At 39.6% G+C, this 23943-nt stretch overlaps 1 protein-coding gene across 1 annotated transcript; it reads left to right on the top strand.

The window, feature by feature from the left end:
- The first annotated feature begins 1415 nt into the window (after nt 1–1415).
- Nucleotides 1416–23911, top strand: cpxm2 (carboxypeptidase X (M14 family), member 2). Its single transcript, XM_026316209.1, has 14 exons — nt 1416–2108; nt 4094–4192; nt 8372–8481; nt 10551–10690; nt 12969–13053; nt 14025–14175; nt 15434–15522; nt 17330–17453; nt 17669–17865; nt 18496–18675; nt 19533–19830; nt 20147–20286; nt 20826–20925; nt 22371–23911. The coding sequence occupies exons 1-14, from the start codon at nt 1811–1813 to the stop codon at nt 22625–22627; spliced, it is 2268 nt and encodes a 755-aa protein (XP_026171994.1). The 5' UTR covers nt 1416–1810; the 3' UTR covers nt 22628–23911.
- Nucleotides 23912–23943: the final 32 nt, after the last annotated feature.

Raw genomic sequence — 23943 nt, 5'->3', positions numbered from 1 at the left:
CATGCTTTAATAAAATGCTGACCATGTCTAAGTTGTAAACTACAGTACTTACATTATGTGAATGTAATATAAAGGCAGGTTTATCACAAGATCAGAACCACAGGCACCTACATGAGATACAGAGCACAAAGGATTAGCAGCTTCAGTGTAGTCATGCATTTGGAGAAACCAGGTCCTCTGATAGCTGCAGGTGTTTTGAGGTGTAAAGGGAGGGGAGGATACTTCATGTTACAGTACTCTTATCCCTCCTTCCTCTTATCCTGATTTTAGATTCCTACCTCTTTCTTCCTCCCAGACAGTTTAGGATGGATGTCTGGATGTGCAGTGGGCGAAGTGAATGCCTTCCTGGCTGGTGAAAGACTGTGCCAGCCAAGCATGGAGTCTTCCAGCCTTGAGCTGTCCACCCACGCCAGAACTCATTCTTCTTTGATTAGCCTGCAGCTTCAGTGTCCTTTAGCCTCCATTCAGAGGTTCTCTTGGTCTCAGTTGTAAAGTCTGATTTGCATACAACCTTTTCAGATGTCTCGGTAAGTAGTGTCCAGCCACAGTATGTGTAATGAACCAATGCATTTTAACTGGGTAATGTTCAGGCAGCAGGCTTGTTAAGGGATTATCATCTTTGCCCTAGTTTGCATTGCCTCAGGTTGACAAAATGTCAAAAGTTCTGCTTATTAATTGTGAAAATGCTCTGGGGAATCCCCACTCCTTATGACAAAATCTTTTAAGCCTGATGGAAGACATTTTTCTCCTTAGCAACACATCCAAATACGTTATAAATGCCAGAGATTTTATGATAGGATCCTTGTGATAGAAGTTTTGTCTTCTAATCACAATTGAATTTGAAATCCTTTTCACTGATAAACTATGCATTTAATCAGGGGTGAGTCAGGAAGAAAAGCTTCATGAGAAACACTGATGTGATGAGCTGTGACACAAAGGGCAATGCTCCATCCCTGTGTTGGAACATGCCTGGATGCTCTACGGAGAGTTTGTTCTGTCAAATTTGAGCCAGCTTAATGTGTAAATTACTGCAGAGTCCAAACAGGTCTTGACTGAAGCGCGAACAACCTCAGCAAATGAGGCAGCTTGAGGAGGAGCACCCAGTTAATTATCTTTCCCAGTAAAGGGATTGTATGTGTTAGCTGAAATTCAGTGCTGTACACACAGTGTGATAAGCAAATGAAGATTTTATGCCAATATAAACACACCCCTTCGTGGATCAGAAGCTCACCTCTGCTTCTCCTTTGGACACACAGAAGTACAGGAGCTGTTTAAGCCCCCACATTGATTCCCCCACAAGAAATAGGAAACTTGCCTCTGGTTAAAGGAGCGCCTGCCCCAGACAGAGTGGGAGGAGATGGAGATGAAAACAGATCTTGTCAATGTATGTTTCCCGAGAGAGATTTCTATGTCTATTTCACTTATACACAGAACACTAAAATGACTCTGCAATGTGTCAGCATCCTGGACTGGTTTGAATCTAAAACAGACCAAGAAAAAGGGTATTTTTGGATCCACTTGCCAGCATCTAAAGGAGGGAAGTGTACTATCTGTCCCCTTGCCTTTTGCCTCTCCTCTGCCTCATCTCCTATTCTCTGTGTTTCTCCCTCCCTCACTGCATTTTTCCCAGGCTGAGGCGTCCATGGACCCTCTGGCTCCGCTGCTTTCGTCAGTAACTTGGATCGCTCTGAAAACTTTGTGAACTCTCTGTATTTTAGAGTAGGAAGGGAGAGGAACGGGAGCAGTTGATGGGACACAGCCCAGCAGCAGCAAGCTCCTTTGGAGACAGCATTAGGACATTAAGCTGGAGATGATCCCCAGGGTCATGACAAGACAGTGCCTCAGCCTCTTAACCCCTCTGGCTCTATTGGGACTCCTCGTGGGGTTTGCAGATATCAGCCATGGTTCTGTTGGTGAGGATGAAGATTACTACATGCAGGAGCTGCTGACAAGAGAACAGTACAGCCGGGTCCAATTGCTGGAGAAGCCTGTGGCCTCGATAACTGACAGGCATGAGCACCCAAGCCAAAACCCTGCCAAGAAAGTGCCCAAGGGAAAGGCAGACATCAGCAGGCAGAAGAATAAAAGCACAGCTGATGCAAAACCAGGTAAAAGCACTTCCATGTCTTAGCAGGACAACTTCACAAAGTCCTTCTTTTCTTACAGTTCCATTCTCAAGACCTCTTGTATATTTACTAGAATAACTCTATTCTGAATTTAGAAATTTTCCACAAATCATCTTACCCATGCAAGTACAATATTGACTTTTTTAAATTTCACAGCAGCTGCAACGGTTTTCTGACTGTAGAGGTTTGTGTGAATCAACATCTAAGCTAGAAACTGAGGTTCTGCTAAAGCCTTCATTGTAATCTCTGTCATTGTTGCAACTCTCTCAATGTGTATGTCTAATCATTTCACCCTATTGAGATTAAGTTTTGAGTAAAGCTAAAGTAAAAGACTGGAATTAAACAGTCAACAGTAAAATAAATTGATGCCAGTTTCATGGCTTAGTTGATGCTTTTCAGATGAAGAAGCTAAAATGTTTTTCAACAAAATTGCAATTCAGTGTTTCCAGAAAACTGCTGTTTAATTACATTTTCTCACACACTCACACTATTTGGCGAAGTCAAGTGAAAATCTGAGGCATCAGGTTGAACCTTGGTTTCCTCTGGGACTTCAGAGGAGCAGCTGAATTCAGTGATGGATTTGCAGAAAAAACAACAATAAGCTACTCAGGTAGTCCTCTTCCTCGCTCCCTCAAACCCATAGACCAGAGTGACCACTGCACAACAGCAGGATTAACAGCCTCATGCAAGGTAGAGGTCAGCCCTGCATGATGTGTAGGATCCAGAACACATGTGAAATCCATGTTTTCCCAGAAGAGGTGAGGCACGGTAATGCTGTCCTGTTGTAATCTGTATAGAAATGTACAGTTCAAAGCTCTCTCTATGAGACCCTCAGCACATGCAGCAGCAGGTTTATGGGTATGTTTGAAATCCTGCCAGATGATTGGAGGATGGTCAGAAACGTGAGAGTTTCTGTTGGTTGGTGGCAAATAATTTAGAGCAGCTGTGTCGACAGTGACCTCATGTTTCAGGTATCTGGCTTCACGTGTCTCAGCACTGATACCTGCTGCAGGTGGGACTATGTGGGAAACATAGTAGCAGTGAAATATACAGAAGGCATTGTTTCCCTTTGGTGAAGGTTGCTTGTTTCATCTCCAGTACACTGCATCACATTAACGAAACAAAAGGGTTTTATTGAACCCTGAAAAGTGACTGCAACGAATTTTAAGTAGACTACAATTTTCAGCATTTTAGTTGACAGTAGAATAAATTGTGCAGACCAACTACCACTAAATAATTAATTCAGCACTTAAAACTCTTTGTTGAAGATGATGGGTTCAGTGGTCCAGGATACAGATGTTTGAATATATGTTGTATGATTAGATTTATTTTTTTATGTATTATTTATAATTTCCAAAAGCTTCATTTTCGTTGTTCTTATGTGATAATGATGTCATGTTGAATCCCATACAGGTATGCAGCTTGGAGCACTGTGAAACATTTAACCAGTCCCCAGAAAAAGATAAGGTTAAAGACTTTAAGATGGGAGAAGGATTGTTTTAGCTCCTGTCCTGATCTGACTTCCAGATAAATAAAAAGCCCACATCTCACTCCCATCTACAGCTGCAGGAATGCAACACCTGCTCCCAACCTGACTCATGTACAGAATATTTTTAGATTTTTAGGCACTTATCTATTTGCTTTATTAAAAATCTTCAAAAGTCTAAATTAAAATGCATCATCATCTAAGCTACTGTAAGCTAATGTAAGAAACACAAGAGTTAAAAGTTTTCAAATCCTGTGCCCAGACCTGGTCTCTTGCCTCAGTCCCCAATCCTGAATCCATATGTGTAGGACTGAATCCAGCCAAAGCTTTTTATTGTTGCTTTTCCCTCTCGTTGCTGACAACAATAAATCAGAAGTTTTAAAAATGATTCAACCTTTTACAGTTCCCTTTTTAAAATAATATTATTTATACATATATAATGTTCTGTTCCTTCCTGTATTATTGTAATTTCCTTCCTTAGAGAAAACGCCCACTAAAAAGGCAGAGAAGAAGAAGAGTGCCCTAAAAACCCAAAACAGCATCTCAGAAGGAAAAGGACAATACAGCTCAATAACAGAAGGTAAGTGAAGAACCAGTGACAGTCTCACTTATTATGGGAAATTCCTGCACTCATGAAAAATCATCTTTCTCCCAACATGCAGCGATCATATCTTTGTTTTCACGGGAGCTATTAGGATGGAGAAAAGAGAAACAAACTCTCTCAGGGATAACAAATATTTTGGAAAGGGGAATAGTTTTCAAACAGCATATTTTCCCTGAGAGGAAAAGTCTGGCAATATAAAATGATGCTCTCAGATGTGGAGTCAAGCCACATAGGCACTGATGTCCTCTGTGCCTATGAAGCATTGTGTTTGGTTTTCATGCATCATTGCGTATTTGCTAAACTGAAGCTAGGATGCCCTAGTAGTCTTCCTGTCATGTCGGATGACAGATTAACCCTGCTTGACTGAAAGCGTGAATTGGGGCAAAGCACATGTGCTTTGACCTCAGACTTTCCGCAGCTCTGAACGTGCCGATATTGCCTTTACTGCCCTTACACGCAGAATGACACACATTTCTAGTATAATGGGTAGCTGTATTTAATAATGCTGGGCGGGTAAGAGTGGGTGTGAGGGCCAATGGTAAATTTATGTGTTTATGTTGAAACTGTTGTAAGGAACCAATTGAGACAGACAGAAAGACTGCCATTTTAATTTGGCATGCAGAACCGAAGCAGAAACTTGGACATTCTTGCATGTAGGAAAATGAGAGCTCCATGGCGACTTGCCTGGCATAAAGCAGCCCACACAGTTAAGCTCTGGACACCTCAGATTCCCAAACTCATGTTTTCATGCTTGACTTAACACCAGTCTGTTTTCTAAATTTGCTTCAGCATCTCCTAGAAGCAGCTGATTTACGTTGAGGGTAACAAAAATCCTAAACATCAAGAGCTCTACTGCTCAGATTGTGAAATAGTTTTAGCCTCCACAATTTCTTTATTTTACCATTGTCAGAGGTATAGCAGAACCTCAGTCCATGACAAATCCAAACATACCAAAACAATAGGGAATTCATTAAAATGGGATATGAGACCAGCAGGGATTTTCAAAGCTTGATTCAGCAGATGTTTCAGCAGGTCATTCATTATTCCCATCAGACTTAACAGAAATTGTTAAAACAAGTTGTTTCTGCTCAGACATCACAGTTTGTCACATGTGCGCTGTCACGCTAAAACGGCTGGGGATCAAATTGACTAAGTTCTTAAAAGCTTGGGCTGTTGAAAAGTAAAATTTGTATCCAGGGCTGTTGTGCAGCTGTGTGAGTTGCAATGATGCCAGATGAATAGTCAGTCAATAAAATGCTTTGCTGCATACACAAGTATGCTGCTACCCTGTACGGCCTAACGTGATCTGGTACGATATCTTGTGTATCTTATATCTTATATTGGTAATCAGCAAATGTTTTTTAATTTTTCACATTTTAGAAATGATATATAATACACAATGCTCTGTTAGTTCACTGACTGTGGATTGTTTCTGTGTTGTTCCTACTCACTCTCAGGATCAAATAAATATATAATTAAAACACATGATTTACAGTCATAGAAGCTTGGGAAATCCAGGAAAATTCAAAATGTGACTATTCTGAAAATGCAATTTGGGTCTGCTGACGATGCTGTTAAGAAAATATCAAACACTTTTTGACACATTTTAATTATTAAAGTTTACAGAACACAATTTCTGTTTATATTGTTGCCATATCATACATAAATATTAAAATATGAATAAATCATACAGTTACTGCAGCACCAGATGTGAACTGAGAAATTGTGATGAACATAGTCTGAACTATACTGATCCAAGGATTGGTTTTGGTCCTCAGCAGTTATATGGCAAGTGGCCTAGATACAAAACCTTGACTGTCGGTTTTCTCATTTCTATTACACGTTATTGCTGAAACCAGGTGCTGTGTTTCTGTCTGGGTCCTTTGGCGAAGGATTGCATGCAGATGGCAGTAATGATTTAGGGCTTTGGAACATAGCAGGGACCCATTTATTTTTCTCATTTATTTATTTATTTTTTTTTTTCTGTCTTGCTAACCTTGATCCTCTGGGCTGGTTGGAGGGCCTGGTTGTCCCTAATATGTTGTGATGGCTTCATTCAGAAAGCCTGTGGACTTACAGTATGTGTGTTATTAAATAAAGATTTTATATATTTTATATCTAAACAATTAGGTTCACAAATAGATCGCAGCACCTTTTGTTGCTGTATAAAGTTACTGTTAGTAGTTTACTAACTGGTCTCGGATTTGCCCCCGGCTTGTTAATCAACTTTTATGCTTTGAATTGCTCCTTATAAATAAAGCTGTCTTTCATTTGTTTGTGGCTTCTCTTAAAGTCCTGCTGCAAGTGGCAAATTTCAGAGTTTCAGGCAAATAATACTATTAAAACACTTTTACAAAGCAAAGGGACATTCATTTATGAGTCACATATTCTGTACAAACAACTATACGGAGCCACAGTACTCTTAAAATTCCTTTGACTTCTTTGCTCAACATGGGTGTTCATTTAGAAAGGCAGTCCTGGCTTTGTGACAGTGACATGTGCAGCAACTGCTGCTTGTACAAACAGACTGGTGCTCAATCGGAAATTCTTGCTATGAAATTCCAATACTGTGGTCCAGAAAAGTCTGCAGACTGCTTGATCTGACCCAAAGGGTTACAGAGATTTCACACACCAGCTTTGATTTGCCCATTTGGCCTTCATTGGGTGATATCCATTGTAGTGTAAAAGATGATCCAATCTTACACAAAGAGCTCTATTTAGTGAACACCAACTCAGTGTCTGCAATTACTTAAGGACAGGCATTTGTTCAAATAAACTGCAAACCCCCTCCAGCAGTTAAACGAAAACATGTTTAAGTGATGTACAGCTTTCTCTTTTAAAGACTGGGTTTTTCTAAAATGAAGCCAGAGTGCCTAGAATACAGCTGCATGACTGCCAAACCATTGCTATGCCATTTTTATTGATGAATGCTAATTGCATCATCAGTACCTCCAGTAAAGATATCAACTGGGAATTGTATGATCCAGCAATTTTGGACTTTGACCATTACTTGAAATTGTAAGTCATAATGTTTCTGTCACTGCTGTCAAATTATTAAGTCGGTCTGCCTTGCACTGTATGGGAGTATACTGAAGGAAATAGACATTATATATAAGATATGCTACAGGAATGTAGGCAGAAGGTCTTTAAGAATCTTTTTTTTTTTTTTTTTGTAAATTTGATCTGATCTGTCATCTTATCTGTTCATGGGATTGGCACCAAAACAATCTGATTCGAACGTACACACCTGTGTTTGAGTATTTATGGGATGCATTTAAAAAATGTAGGTGATCAGTTTTATAAGAATAGTCCAGCCCTGGTACAGGTATTTACTAGGGCCAATGGGTACATCTGCAAAACAAAATCCAAATCCTTAACAGCATTGAAGTCCATTATTTAATGACAGCTCAAAAGCTATCCCTTTTAGGATAATGGTATGGGTCATGCTATTCCAACAATAATCAAACAAAGTTTAATCATGTGTTCTGGGTGCAGGTAGATGGTAGGTATGCATTTCAGAATGACCGAAAGTAAGTAATTCATAGTACACAGTTATTAGTCACATTGCCACATTTTCAAATGCATAACTGTGTAGACATCAATGTTTTTGCAATGCTGTTAAATACCTTTTCATTTATCAAGGCTCAGCATTTTAGTTTGATCTTCCATGGCTTTGAGAAAATCAGTTGTTTCATTGGCTGTGCATGAATTTGTCTTTATTTGTCTCCTTTCAAGCTCAAAATGTGATGTTTGTACTGCATGTGATCAAATTAGCTGCAGAGGGCACTTGTTTGATGAAAGAGTTTCCATCTTGAGTTTTTGTTGAGCGAGTGTCTCATTGAGAGGCAGGATGAAGACGCATCCGCACTGGTAATGGCCATTATGACAACAATCACATTTACTTTAATTTGTGCCTTTCATATTACTAGAATGAAACTGTTTACAGCTCACTGTGTGTTAACAACATTAGGATGTCTGTACAGAGCATCTATTAGATCTCAGTAACATATATTTGAGCTCACCGTGCAAAGTCATTGCTGTTGAATCAAGGTATGACATGGTCCCTGACTGCGGAGCTGTACTGCTCAAAAAGCAATGCAGTGTATGTTACATAACATCACCATAACAGGCTCATTTCTCCTTCTTGTTACCCAGAATGCCCTCCCATGGGACTAGAGACACTGAAGATTGATGATTTCCAGCTTCACGCCTCAACTACAAAGCGCTACGGCCTTGGAGCACACAGAGGTCGTCTTAACATTCAGGTAAAACGGGAATGTAAAGTGTCAGTGTAGCTTGGGCAAGCTTACCAGGAATGTTAGGGCTTGCATTATACCCTGGGCAATCTTATGTCTCCTTGGAAGCATTTGTGTTTTGTGGAGTGTTTTTAAATCAAAACTGCAATACACACAAAATATGATTAAAAGATGGTGACTTTTCATTTCAGGATCAGTTTAAGTTCACATTTAAAATGCATGGAAAGTTGGGATAACGCACTCTTCCTCAGTTAATATGGATGACATTATCAGCTTGCAGCGTATTTTAATACTCCAAAGATAACAGAGAAAGTAAAGGGGCTGCCATCAAACCAGTGACACATCCCCAAACCTAATAAAAATATTGGCATCTGGGAGAAGAGCTATTTCCCGTTAGTGCAAACTCTTCTTTGGAAGTATTTGCCTGCATGCAGCCTGCAGACTGCATTACTCTGCACCTAACTACGCAATTAAGGAAATACACACACACACACACACACACACACACACACACACACACACACACACACACACACGCACACATGGTTTTAATTCACTCAAAACAGCGGGGATTATGTTTTAGGAAACTAACAAAACAAAGGATTTGTAGTTTTGAGTATACTGTATGTGAGAGCCCATCAGGGATCATATAGAGACAGAGATAATGTCCGTTTTAGTGAATAATTATCTGTAAATCAGGAGAAACACATCAAAAGCAGATGTCGCCTGTTGAATTGGGCTTGTGGCCAAAGCATTGGTTTGTTTCCACTTCTGTAGCTGTTACAGTTTAGATTCCAGACACCAACAGTCATGGGATGAATGGGACTTTTTTGATTTTTGTAAATGCATGGCAGGAAAATATCAACAAGTGAAATATTAGTGCTGAGATTGGATAAAACCTGTAAATAAGGAGTACATAATCAGAACAGAATGTTTTGAAACTGTACCAATATCTGGCGGCGAAATACATACATACTGTAGAGTGATAGACAGTCAGGAGATACATGTGCCAGATTTTTTTCATTTAAGTTCATGAAAGGTCAAGGGCTGCACCTGGATCTAGATTGACACCAAAATGTAATGACTTGTTCCATTGCCAGACTTTCCTGCTTGTGTCACTGAATTCAGTTTACCAACAAATGTGTAAAGTTTTCTGCACAGTAACTGAGACACAAACAAACATAAAGGTACAGTAATTATTTTCAAATATCATTCACCATTCAACAGCAAACCCAAACATGCACTTTTGCTTTAGGGATCCAGTTCAATGCAAAGACATACAGAGATATTTATGTGCATCTTTGCAGAAGGATAATTTCAGCCAAAATTACATTGTCACAGAAATCCTGATGCTACATAGGACTAAATAGAATAAATTAAAGACTTTATGACTATATGATGAAGGAGTTTTATTTGATTTTTAGTAGATACAACATGTATATAGTATGTAAATGATTAAGTCTGGGTGAGGATGATGAGTAATGTGGCCTGGCAGCATACTGCATGTATGTGACAGTTCACACCTCTCACTCGGAAGCAATTGTGGATTGGTGCAGCACAAGTTCTTTAGCCTGAGAAGCATGTAAATGCATTATAATTAGTTTAACATTTTCAGATGTTGAACCAAGCAAGTGTCATGAAAATGTGTCCGCACATTACATCAGTAAAATAAGCAGAAAGATTGTTGCAGAAAAGTCAGAAATGCTGGGATTTGGAAAGAGGCTCAGACAGTGTCTCACAGATGTGAGACAGGGCTGAGTAATTCCTGTTATTCACTGGCTTTGTTTTGCCCTTGTTCAGTCTAGTTGGAGCAATGTAACTTCTACCTATTTAATAAAATTTTCATTTATCTAGCTTTCAGTAGGATAACATCTCAATGTCTCAGCTATGTTAACGTTTGCATATTTCATCCTCTCCACTGCCTGCTGAAATGGTAATCTTTAATACATTTCTTACAAAAACAAAAAAGAGGTTGTTACCAGTCAGTGTGTTGTGTCATGCATAGATGTGTGTGTGTATGAGTCAACATGTACATCTGGGATTCAGTTCTGCTCCGCATGGCTGTTTCTGGCCTGCAGGCTGGCCTGCATGAAGATGACCTCTATGATGGGGCTTGGTGCGCTGGGAGGGATGACCCGCTGCAGTGGTTTGAGGTGGATGCCAGGAGGCTGACAAAGTTCACAGGGGTCATCACACAAGGCAGGAGCTCCCTCTGGTCGTGAGTAGGAACCCTGCAGACATGCACGGAGAGTTGCAGATGATCGCACAATGAGAATGATGATTTCTTGTACAAGGGTAATAGGGGAGGATGGGTGCCACCTGCCTCTCATCCAGTTTTTTCAACTTAGATTCATTGTTTGTTGTACAAAAGTTGGCTAATGCAGGCACTATATGATACATTTCATTATATTACCAGACCTATAGTTCATGTAACAGAAGAGTAAAATACAGTACATTCAAAATACAAGACAAATAAATGAGTATTATTTTATTTTTGAGTTATCTGTCTTTCCATTTGTCTTTCCTGAATGTGCACAGAAAAATATGTGTCCATTGGGAAATACACCCTGAAAAGCTTTTTGTTCTATGGTCTCCATTGACCCCTGTCATTTCATTAGTCACACCCTTCGATCAGCAGTTAATTTAATCAGTGGCTGAAAAAAAGACCAGTAGCCTCATGCTAGGAGCTCTGTGAGACTGTATTTGTAGGCAACAGTACTTTGCACTAAATGCTAATGTCATCATGTTTACAGTGTTCAGTGTGCCCCGCCCACTAAGTTTTGCAATTTTGTCCATACGGCTCTGAACCTTCACTAGTCTTTTCTGATCCCCTCACTGGGATTAAAGATTTATGAGTTTGATTGAAGTGCAGCCTCATTCTTTCCTTTCTCCTAAAAGGTCAATGTGTTATTAAAAAAAATGTTAAAAATGTTAGCCAAAATAGGTTTTGAAAGCCGTAAGCTTTTTCATCACACTCAGATCAAGGGGAAACAAGACATTTTAACAGTTTCATAGTATTTATGGTTGTTGCTGAGTGACTAAAATGAATCATCCAGTTGTGCGCTACTAAGAGTGCCTGTGAAGCTTGTTATGAGATGCATTACAGAACCATTGGGTCTCCGGAGCATCTTCCAAATGCAAAGTGTTGAGAATAATCTTACTTCCAACTGCCTGAGCTCATCAGTATAATAGTCTGCTGGGTCTTTTTTTTTTAAGTACACAGACATTTTTCAAATACTTACACTGAGACCTGTCTACACATCCCCATTAATTGTATTACTGTGCCAGACTGTGTATTATTTAGGTGCTGTTTAAAATCCCTAAAAATCATTCAGTATAGTTTCAACAAACTATGCCTAATATTTTAGTTTGCACAATTTACCGAACAACAAAATAAAAAATAGTGCTAATACTAATCAAAATATGCATTGGTCATTTACACTATAAACTCAAACCACTCAGTGCTCATAAACGATTCATGTGTATGTGTTTTCATATGAAGAAAGGTGCCTGTAGAGATAAAACTTCACTTTGAATTACTCAGTCCACACGTTTCAACAAGACTGGGTTTTTTCATTATTCTGTGCTAGAACTGATTGTACGCTCGTATTGTATAAAGGAACAGTAGAGAAAACTCGTCTTCACTGTAAAAGATTCTGGCCTAAAGTGTATTTAGCTTTTGGGTAACATTTCAAATAAGCAAGATTAAAGGAGTTAAGCAGTGATAAACTATGGGGGTAAAAACTGAATTTGCTTTAAGTCAATTACAAAGACAACAATTGCTTCTGCTCACAGCTTCCATTTCCTACCATTTACTGTACCTACTCTGACTTTGCTCTGTATTAATTTTTGGCAAATTCTGGCCTTTATATTTCTTAATTGGAAAGGGTGGCACAGACTAGACATCTGGAAAGTGCTGTGTAGTTAAAGAGACCATGTTTGTAATTTTCTTTCAAGACCAGCACAATCTAAGGGTGAGGAAGATACCAGTGCATGAGACAGAATTTCTCCTCAATTAGTTCTGTGGGGCATGTAGCTGTCCATGGTGCCAGCTCAGGGGCTTCTGTCTATAACAGCACTTTAATTAGCAGAACTGGGAATTCTTACCAAGCTGGACCAGCTCAGCGCTGATGTCTTTATCCAGCAGCATGGGAGTCACTGCCAGCTTACATACTGCACACTCCGGGTAGAGCTCTATCTGTCAGGATGCAACATTAAGTCATCAGTAAACTCCTTTTGCACTGTTTTAAAGTTTCAACAATCAGTTCCCTATAGAAGCATCTTCTGACAGGACACAACAGTGTGTGTGTAAGATTTAGTCCCTTAGCTACCACGCCTATATACTGTAATTTACAGTGTGTTGACCATTTGCAAATGCATGCTGCACTTTTTTACATTTGTTTGCATGTTTGCTCTATCTCCACTCATTATCTAAATCTCTTAGCAGACTTTTCAAGCTCGATTTGATTTTGATGTTGTTGATTTGATGTTAACAGGAGTGACTGGGTGACCTCGTACAAGGTCATGGTGAGCAACGACAGTCACACTTGGATAACACTGAAGAACGGCTCAGTTGACTTGGTGAGTAGCTGTCATGACATTTAAAACTAGTATCTTCAGACATATTTCTACCAAACAGGCAATTATCATCACACTAAAACACTTTTTCTTTCTTTTTTTCTTGCTACAAACTTTCATAAGGAGGCTTGTTTTCTAAGTCCATGGCTGACTGGAACCAGATGAAAAAGTGAATTCTTGCTTGAGAGCAATTACAGAGGAAGATTTAGACCCTGCTTATTTCCAAGCTTAATGAGCTGAGGGGAACAGTAAATACTGATGATCCTCAAGCAGATGGGATCCTCATCCTAGCTTATTGTCAGAGTTGTCTCTTTTCTCCTGTAATTGAATAGAGGGGAAACAACAATACATTGGCAACAAACTGAAGCAATTGAAATTTGGTGGTAGAATAATAGCAATAATACTAATCTGATTATAAGTGAACCTGCAGATCTTACTGAGCTGATATTTTTAGAGGGAGAATCATATCCTTATTGCTCCCTATGTCCCAGCTAATGAAATTTTGTTGTAACTGTACACTCCCTTCCTCTGGCGATGTCATCGATGTGGGAGATAATGCCTCTACACTAATTTAGTCTCTACTACAAGCTCCCCGCTCACCCACTCACCCACCTTTTGTGCCAAATGCCAAACTGCACTGTTTGTCTTTCAAAATGCCAAAAGGTGCAGAGAAGAACTCTAACTGTGGGTGTTAAAATTTACAATAAACCCTCAGTGCATGAATGTGTGTTTGTTAAAGGGTTATGTGGTCTAAAATCGTTTTCGTGATCTTCTGCATGTTCTCACTGAATTTACTCAAACTCAAAAAGCTTCTTTAGAATCCACTGTATGTTAGGTCCCTGTATAGATAGTGACTTTTTTAGGGTGCCATTTGGCTTTTTTACAGCAACCTAAAATATACTAACTCTCACTTTATAAAAGTACTGTTCTTAACTGTATGTTCATCATCTGGCTGAATGTGTTTGCCTCAGTAGATCTTCCATGCCAACAGAGAAAAGGAGATCCCGGTCCGGAACATCTTCCCAGCACCAGTAGTTGCCCGATACATTCGAGTCAACCCACGCTCTTGGTTTGCAAGAGGCAGCATCTGTATGAGAGTGGAGATCCTTGGATGTCCCATGTCAGGTGACGGGTTTGTATGGACAAAGACGACTAATGTATTTGTGCTGCTGAAGGGTAGACATATCAGAATAAGGCTTTGGGCCTTGTAATAGACATTAGTGCTGCCTTGGCCAAACACACTGAGCTGTGTATTCCTGGGCTATTACTGTGTGCAATATGAGAAGTGTATTTCTGATGTTTATCTTGTGATTTTTGTGACCAAATGTCATGACCAGTCACCAACAAACGCTCTAAAAGATGAAAGGGGACACTCCAGAGTGAAACATTCTGTATATTTTGTGCTCTAAGGCCAGTATCTGCAGGATGACATTGCTATTTCCAAAATAAAACCATCATCTGACCGTCTGGAATTATGTTGGATGATTATTGTATGGGAATAGATTGATCTATCCATTTACCCCAACACCTGCTTATGCAGACTCTGTCTCTGTAACAAAATCCAACTATTTCTTTCTTTGCTGATGTCAGACAAAAGTCATGACTGCTATGGCCTTTAGAGCTCTTTGTCATGTGGCTGTACAGCACCAGTCAAAAGTTTGGACACACTTTCTCATTCAATTCAGTGCTAGAGTGTGGCCAAACTTTTGACTGGTAGGGTAAAACTATGTGATTTTGGGGAATTAAAATGACTCTTTTATTACTCAAGGGAGGACATTTCAGATATTGCTGTGATAACTTTTCAATATCCTGTCTTATAGAATTACAAATGCTTTGAAATCACAAAAGCCTTTAAAGTCACAGCTCTATTACTCAAAAAGTTACTTTTAAGTAGGAAATTTTAACTTTCTACCCTAGTTATAGGAATGCAAACCTGTCTTTCAGCCACTTTCCTCTGCTTGAATAGTTGAGGTCTGTTGAGATTATCCACAGTAACTGGGGCATGTTTTTTTCTGGAAGGACAGGTTGCTTTTGAGTTATTAATCTGTAGCTGCTGAGTGCTGGGAGCACAATGCATTAAAATATTTTTCACTTCCTTGGTGTTTGGGGTGGCAACAGAAACCTTAAAGGCAGATACCTCAAAACTTTGGCACCAAATAGCAAAGCTTTCTGCAAGGCAAGATATCAGTAGAGGTAAGAGAAAATATGTTCCTTAGAAATTTGGCTAAACTGAACTTAAAGTGGGGAAAGGACCAGATGTTCAGCATTTATAGTACTGACACACCTGGTAACGTAGATTTTTCCTTGTTTATAATTAAGAGCTACTCATTGAAATTCTTTAATAACTGATTGTATAACAAATATATTTTTTAATTCTCCACAGATCCAAACAATTATTACCACAGACGGAATGAAGTCATAACAACAGATGACTTGGATTTCAGGCACCACAGCTACAAAGATATGAGACATGTGAGTCACAGTGAACAGAAAACAACAGATATCAGCCTATTCACAGAGGCCCAGCTTTTATTTCTTATTCAACAAAGAAACCCAGAGCGTGCACCTATAAAACATCTTGTGTAACTGTGAGCCAACACCAGACAAGTTGTGTCCTTTGCAAGAACAAAGTGTGCAATGGAGCGCTGCCAGCCACATGAAAATGCATATGGCATCTCATGTTGTCTGACATTACTTATTCATATGGTTGTCATGAACAGTAGCCTGTTAGTAGAGCGAAGGACAGCTGTATTTGTCACCAGGTACACTCTATCTTAGGGGGGTTGTGGAGGTACAAGTGCAGTGAAAACTAATATTCTGTAATGTAGGAGCTTGCCTGTGCTGAACAGCTGACTGCAGGTGTACTAAACTGTTATGACCCACTGTGAAACTTACTCCAATTAATGCTGAGGTTATATGGCTTTATTGCAAAACAGCCTGAAATGCCTGCAATGTCACAGTGAGTTAAATGGACGGGTTTTCTTTTCTTTCTCTCTCTACCTTTGAGGGTAATGTGTGTCAAGCAGGGTGTCTTGCCTCAATAGGCCTTCACAAAGAAAGGAAGGAGTATTTTTAAAACTCTGCTTCTGAAGCCTTTTCACCCGTGACATTTCTTCTCTCAACGCTGGTACCTGGTACCATATTTCCCCTCGTCTGCTGCAGTTTAAATACTGCTCTGCCAGAACCTTAAAATGGAAAAATCCCACTGTGGCCTCTATAATAAAGTACATGCCCCATGAGATGAGTGAAAAGACATCTCTTACATTGCTTAAAGAATGTCCTTTACCTTTACTGTAATGTAGTTACTCTGGGAATACTGATATAACCAGAGCATGAATAGTTTAAATACATCATCAAGTAGGTAGAAAGAAAGAACATTACATACAATCTTCAAAGAGGAAGATGACTTGTTACCTTGCCATTACCCTGGCATATTTTGGCCAAGGAGCTTTTTTATGATAGTTTATATTTGCTACAACCAGATTAAAACACAGTCTGTCCCAGTCACTGTAAGAAAAATAAGAAAAACACTCTGTAAGTAGTAGTAGTGGATGTGAAAACGCTACGCTTTGGTTAATACAATCTAGGTGCCGACTGCTAATCTTTTTTTAATGAACAAAGGCAGACATTTTTTTGTAATGTTTTACTTGGTTAGAAGGGTCAAGATTCAACCCAGACTTAATTAAAACACTCCTGCCTGGTTAATGAGTTCTGCAGCTGGAGGAGTAGACACAGATTTCCCATATTAATGCAGTTGCTTTACCAACAGCTTGTTAGTTTTTCCTGTTGCACTTGTTCTTTGTGTCAACCCCACGGTAAATAATAGTTGTTGCTTTTTTAATCAGCTCCTCTACCAGCCTGTCGTTATAATTACCTTGACTGGTTCTCACACATCTCGCCTCGCTGGCTACAGATTTAAACAGCGTCTGTGACACAGCACTGGCGAGTGTTTTTGAAACTTCCAATCAGATGGAGATTATTTTGTAGTATTTTGAGGCTACAAGTACTCTTCATTTAAATAACAGCATCACAATGTTAACATTTCTGTATTTCTCAATGAGAGAATTGGTTGTTTTCTTCTGGTTTTCTCAATTTAATGTACAGGACTAAGAAACAGTTTAAAACTCAGCTTATCTGCTTCATTTGATCGTATCTGTCAAACCACTGGTTAACTGATAACATTGACTTAATAATGAGTCAGTTAATGTTTGGCTAATTTGCGTGTAAGTGAGTGAATTTCAGTTTTTTTTCCTGATGTTTGATTATTTACCTTCCACAGCTTATGAAGGTGGTTAATGAAATGTGCCCCAACATCACCCGGATCTATAATATAGGAAAGAGCCAAAGTGGCCTCAAGCTTTATGCAATAGAGATTTCTGACAACCCAGGAGAGCATGAACTTGGTGAGTGCATTTAAGGAAACAGTATGTTTTAATACAAACAGGACATGATTGCTCAATTTAATGCACAAGAATAACACCATCAGAGACATCATGTTGTGTTCCTTAGAGTGTTTTTCTCTGCGTGCGTGGCTGCACATGTAGTTGCAGTGATTGCATATTTAATCTTCCTTTATACCCGCTCCCCATCTCTCCCTTCCCATGAACCTGTTCACCAGGTGAACCAGAGTTTCGTTACACGGCTGGTTCCCATGGTAATGAGGTGCTGGGACGAGAGCTGCTCCTCCTGCTGATGCAGTTCATGTGTCTGGAGTATTTGTCAGGCAACCAGCGAATCCGTCACCTGGTGGAAGAGACCAGAATCCATCTATTGCCATCTGTCAACCCTGATGGGTATGAGAAAGCCTTTGAAGTGGTAGGTCTGCAATGTGGCCATTAGTGACCTCACATCACGTGCTGGCCTCTGGTGAAAACAGCTCCATATCTGCTTGGCAGGTCTTCCCTTTATAAGAGTGCATGTGGTGCAGGTGCATGCTGGAAAATTGGTTTTGATGATCTGGTGAAACATATCAAATGAACAATGCTCTGATGAGCAGTGTTATATGAGTGAACATGAGTGGACATGGGCTGCCTGTTCTGCTGTAATATACCACTGAAACACATGTTGTCAGGTAAATCGTCTGCAGGCCTGCTAGATTAAAGGCCCAATATTAAAGAAGCATGAATAAATAAAGACAAGTAGGGAGACAAAACCAAGTCCAGCAGTGCTTGCCCTCAATACAGTGTATGACATCATGCCATTTGATGCCCTAATGTGTAAATGTATAGTAAGGTTGCACTGGTTCTAACCAGCCTTGTGTATTAAACCATTGCCAGTTATTTTTAGAGAACAATCAAGCTGAAATAAACAAGAAAGCAGCAAGCTTGGAAGCCATTTGAACCATGTTACAGGGCTCCATCTGTGATCACAGAGCTGCTGTTAATGCTGATAATGTTTTCTCTGAATTTCCTTCATATTTGAACACTTTTATTTTTTCTTTCACAGGGTTCTGAGCTCAGCGGCTGGTCTCTAGGTCGATGGAGCAATGATGGAATAGACATTCACCATAACTTTCCTGATCTCAACTCCATATTGTGGGAAGCTGAGGTCAAAAAGTGGATCCCTCGAAAAATGTTCAACCACCACGTGCCTATCCCAGAGTGGTACCAGTCCAAAAACGCTTCAGTGAGTCCAATTAACTCTATATGAGAAACTATTGCATTGTGTTTTAAACTTTAAACTTAATGTGTACATTTTGACGACCCTACAGGTACAGTATGCAATTTTAAGATTTGGCTTTACAGAAGGACACTCTTACAAAAGTGTGCCGAGTGTATTACTAACCAATTAACTTTGTGCTTAAGGTCACGTCAAAGTACTACTCACTAATTTTAATGTTTACAAAATGAAACAACAAAACCAATTTTTAATCTTCCACCTGCTGCACCTCCTGCAGTTTAACAAACAGTTCCCCTCTGCATTTTGAAAAGGGTAAAACAGTCATGTGGTCATATCACTGCTGGCTATTTTGGGAGAAGCGGATGCATTTGCCATTTGTGACGAAGAGGCTGTGGACTAAAATATACCCAGTGATCTATTAAAGGCTCATCCTCGTAAGTGTTTTGACGTTACTGAGAGCCACGAGTGAGTCACACGGAGCCTCCAGAATAGTTGCTGCAGCTGCAGAGCTGGGATCCCCATCTGTGCTCAGGAAGCTGTGAAAACAGCCCTTGCTTGCCTCACTGACCAGCCCAACCAGTGCTTAGAGATAGGAGGACTGGTTTAATTATATGAACATCATGGGCAATTTTATCAATTTATTGATTGTAACATACGAAGACATGAAAATTTGTTCACTTTTCCAAATAAATGTCTTTTTAGCATGGGAGCATGTGAATAGGATTTCAGTTAGCCTTCCCTCTTCTCTCTTCAGAGAAACATTGCAATAATAATGTTTTCAGTACAAGGGAGTTCATTTAGCACAGTACTGAGATAATTGGAGGAATTACATTAACCTCCGCCCTCCTGTATTCTCATTGTAGGTTGCTGTGGAGACACGAGCTCTGATAGCATGGATGGAGAAGATGCCCTTTGTATTGGGTGGTAACCTCCAGGGAGGGGAGCTGGTTGTGACCTTCCCATATGACAAAACCCGCTCCCAAGGGGTGATCAGGGAGCAGACCCCCACCCCGGATGACCATGTCTTCCGCTGGCTGGCCTTCTCCTACGCTTCCACCCATCGCCTGATGACTGATGCCAACCGACGGGCCTGCCACACAGACGATTTTGCCAAGGAGGATGGCACCATTAACGGAGCGTCCTGGCACACCGCGGCTGGCAGTTAGTGGACATAGCTGCCTGGGTGTTTTCTGGGTGTTATGCAGGATTTCTCTGTTCTGCTCTGAGCCTTTGAGCTGTAGCTTTGTTTAGCACATCTACATATTCAGCACTGAAACCCTTTGGCTGTTTCAAAGCTTATGAGTTTTAGCTTGAAGCATCATGTAAGAATTCAAAGTCAAACAAATAAAGAAAGGCAAAAGCAGGCTTCATATCAATTTCACTCCTAATTATCACCATATATTCTGGCCAATAACTGGACAAAATACTTTGTCCTAAGCTGATGCTGGCCTACAGCTATGTTTGTCTTTCTTGGCAGGTATGAATGATTTCAGCTATTTGCACACCAACTGCTTTGAGTTGTCGATGTATGTGGGTTGTGACAAATTCCCTCATGAGAGTGAACTGCCTGAGGAGTGGGAGAACAATCGCGAGTCTCTTCTCGTCTTCATGGAGCAGGTACAGAGGCAAAGCAGCCCCCGCACCTCACACATACACACAAGAAAACCTGTGTGCACGCAAACGAGACACGTAAACACATGCTTTTTTATTTTACTGTTATTTTAGGAACATCATAGTCAATATCTCACTATTAATTTGTTCCTATGATTTTTCTCACAAAAGTGGGCATGGTCTACAAACGTCAGTCCATCAAAAAAACCGAAAGACTAAAGAAAAAAATTATTTCCAGACATTACTGACTGAAAATTACATAAATGTACAGTGGATTATAGGACTGCAAAGATGTCTTGCCCTTCAAATTCAGACAAAGCTGCATTCTCATCTGCACTTTGAGAAGATTTAGAAATGTTGTATTCTGATTGGTAATCTTGAAGATTGAAAAGATCATACATTATATGATCTTCAGTCTAACAGAACATCATATTATCACAGCATGTAAAATAGATTTTATTAAATTATGTAGTCAAGGTTGATGGGTTAAACTTGGGGCAGGATTCATATGGTTGCCTGGGTCATGCTTTTCATACTGTACGCAGGTGCATCGGGGGATCAAAGGTGTAGTAAGGGACCTGCAAGGGCGTGGAATAGCCAATGCTATCATCTCTGTGGAGGGCATCGGCCATGATATTCGCACAGGTAAAAATTTTGTCACCTGGTTTTCAGCTTCTAATGTGTGATTGAGCGAGAAACTAATGTAAAATAAGCATGTTCTTTTTTTTTTTTTTTTTTAATTGTGTAGTTAAAATTTGTCTGGACACAATCAGCTGTCATCGCCTATTTTGCAGCACATGGATTTGTTTTTGTTCATCTTTGAAATTTTATGTGATTAAGCAAAGATTTTGCAATCAAAGCAGCAGGGGCTACCACAGGATGCAATGACTCAACTTCAGCTTATTGCTCAGGAATGACTCACTATAGTATGTTATTATTCCAGTATAAGATGAAATAGAAAGCATGAACCAAAGCAGCTGAGCTACTGGTTGGAGTCTGACTCAATTGACAGTCATAGCCGCTGTCGCCGAAGTCTTCTGCCATGGATTTGACTATTTTTCATCTTCAAAGAAATCTCTATTGATGCCTAAAAAATGCAGCCCTTAAAACCAAAGTAGCTTAGTACTTGAGCGTGAAATCGAATGTCCAAAAAGACATTAGCTATTATTATTCTTGGAACAATAGTATAAGTCACTGCTTCCGTTTAGAAAGGTTGCTATTCTCAGTTGCAGTCAGGAAAGATTTAGGTTATTCATCTTAAAATTGTTCCATTTCAGCTGCTTTGAATTTGCTTGGGAACTGTATGAACTCTGAAAAACAGACAACAGTTTTCTTTCAATAAGGATGAATCAACTTTAGTCACTGTGATAGCAGGAAAGACGTTTTGCCATACTGAGCAATATTTTATATTGAAGCCTTTGAGGAAGAAATTTGAATCACTTATGTCATTTATATATGAGTAATGTGAGCACACATGTCCATGTTAATTCTTTGGTTCAACTGTAGATCAACAGCAGAGGCAAACCTGTTGTCATATTTCATTCGTCTTGAATGTCGTTCAAAGACGTCATGTGGGTGTTTGGATGATGGGAAGAGAGCAGCGCTCTAACTTTTGTGAATGAGTCAAAGGCCAAAAATACGCCACACTGTTTCCAGGTCACATAAGGGCGGCATTCCAAGCCCAAGAAAATCCAACGTGACAAAGCAGAACTGTTTAAAAAAAAGAATCTCGTCTGCCGTTTTCCAGAAGTGGAACACAGTGAACTCTCTCCAAATTTATAGCTTTTAAACATAGGCTGTTATCATGCTTTGCCACTGCTTAGTATAATGTTAAATTCAGTTTTCTAGGATAAAGAAGATTTACACAATGCTGGTGTTGCACAGATAATGTGTAACTGTCATACCTAGTCATACATAGTCTTTATAAGTACAATTTATCTAGCGATTAGAACACTAGAACATAAAAAGTGTAAACTTTTTCAGAGTTAGTGAGTTTAAGTTTCCTCAGCACTATGGCCACTACACCTTCCTGTCAGCCCAAACAGAAAATGGAATATCTTCATTTGGTGTGTTTCTGTGTGTGTTTCCAGCTGCTGATGGGGATTACTGGCGCTTATTGAACCCTGGAGAGTACACAGTAACAGTCAGGGCAGAGGGCTACAGCCTCACCAGTAAGAAGTGCGAGGTGGGCTATGAGATGGGCGCCACCAGGTGTGACTTCACCATCAGTCGCACCAACATGTCACGAATCAAAGAAATAATGCAAAAATTTAACAAGCAGCCAATCAGATTGCCAATCCGGCAGCTCCAAGCTCGCAGGTCCAGACAAAGACGTCTTGGAACATAATGATTGTATGTGACCACCAGAGGAAGAATTAAAAACATATGCTCTGATGAGACTGGGGTGAACTCCAAGCCTTGGTTTGGACCTCCGTCAGATTCCTCCAGAGTACTGTCAGTTGAATTAGTGTTTAAAGATGTGTATTAATTTAAACTGGATGTTTTAGTTGTTTTTTTGATTGGCTTGGTCTTCAGGGATAAGCTCACTCTGTGTTCAAGGTTGTCATCTTGACTTTTCTTGATACCCACAGTATCACAAAACACACGCTTCTGCCCAAGTTTGCTTATGGCCCATCTTTTTTAATTTATAAGCAATATGAAGACGTGATGTAGCCTACTGATACAGAGAGATTACAGAATACAATCATGTTAAATAAAAGAAAACTAAAATACAAACAAAAGATGATAAAGTTTTATTACCATCTCATTTTAGCCATTTTAGCCACCCTGACAAATGACCATTACTGCAACTATGTACATACTTATTAACTTATGTAAAACAGTTATGTAAAGTTACAGTTACAAAAGCTTTCTTACCTGCACTTGTACAATTCTCAGTGCTTAAAAAACCTGTGGACTCAGTGACCTTTTGTTTGTCATTGATTAGTTTTTTTATTAACTCTAGCAAGGTATTAAATAAAGACTATCTTTGCATAAGTTGAACTTCTTTAGCTGCTTATGTGGTAGCATATGATGTTTATTCATGGGAACCACCTGGGAAAACCAAACCCTATTTGTGTAACACCTTTAATACAGATGACTGCAGCTCAAAGTGTCAGCACACAGATGTGTAATTTCAGACTAATTTCACAAAATAGGGCTTTAGTTTATAGTGTCCAAGTACTTTCATCCATTCCAACTATGTGTGCCTATATATGTGTTAAAGCCTATATCTCACACGGTTCATTATTTATTGACATAAAGATATTTTATAGTAAAACTGAGACATATTGACAGGCAGACACTTTCCCTCAAATCCTTAATTTAGAGTTTTTAGCCCACCATTTGATATTTTGGAGGGAACTCCAAAAGCAAGTAAATAACTATTATTTTGCAGATTATGTGTAAAATTAACATTAAAAAGTGATCTTACATTCACTCCTGCTTGATCGAACATCCCTAATGGAGAACACACTCCATTTCATTCATTCATTACGCTACAACTTCACTGTAATCACTATGGTTAATTTTAAGCACGATCTCATTTGATTTCCGCAGTAGTGAGAGTGTATCTTGTGAGTGTCGGGGTGGAAAGGCTCTAATTATCAGAGTTCTGCTGGGGCTTTTACAGATCACTGGCTTATTCTGACAACAGCACCAACT

The sequence above is a fragment of the Mastacembelus armatus genome, chromosome 19 (assembly GCF_900324485.2).
Source record: "Mastacembelus armatus chromosome 19, fMasArm1.2, whole genome shotgun sequence".
Classification (NCBI taxonomy): domain Eukaryota; kingdom Metazoa; phylum Chordata; class Actinopteri; order Synbranchiformes; family Mastacembelidae; genus Mastacembelus; species Mastacembelus armatus.
The sequence above is the reverse complement of the archived record's forward strand: the minus strand, read 5'-3'. Positions and strand labels throughout refer to the sequence as shown.

Coding starts and splice junctions, on each gene's coding strand:
- cpxm2 (XM_026316209.1), top strand. CDS start 1,811: ATGATCCCCAGGGTCATGACAAGACAGTGCCTCAGCCTCTTAACCCCT. Junction 4,193..8,371: donor ATACAGCTCAATAACAGAAG/GTAAGTGAAGAA, acceptor CTTGTTACCCAG/AATGCCCTCCCATGGGACTA. Junction 15,523..17,329: donor GCTACAAAGATATGAGACAT/GTGAGTCACAGT, acceptor TACCTTCCACAG/CTTATGAAGGTGGTTAATGA.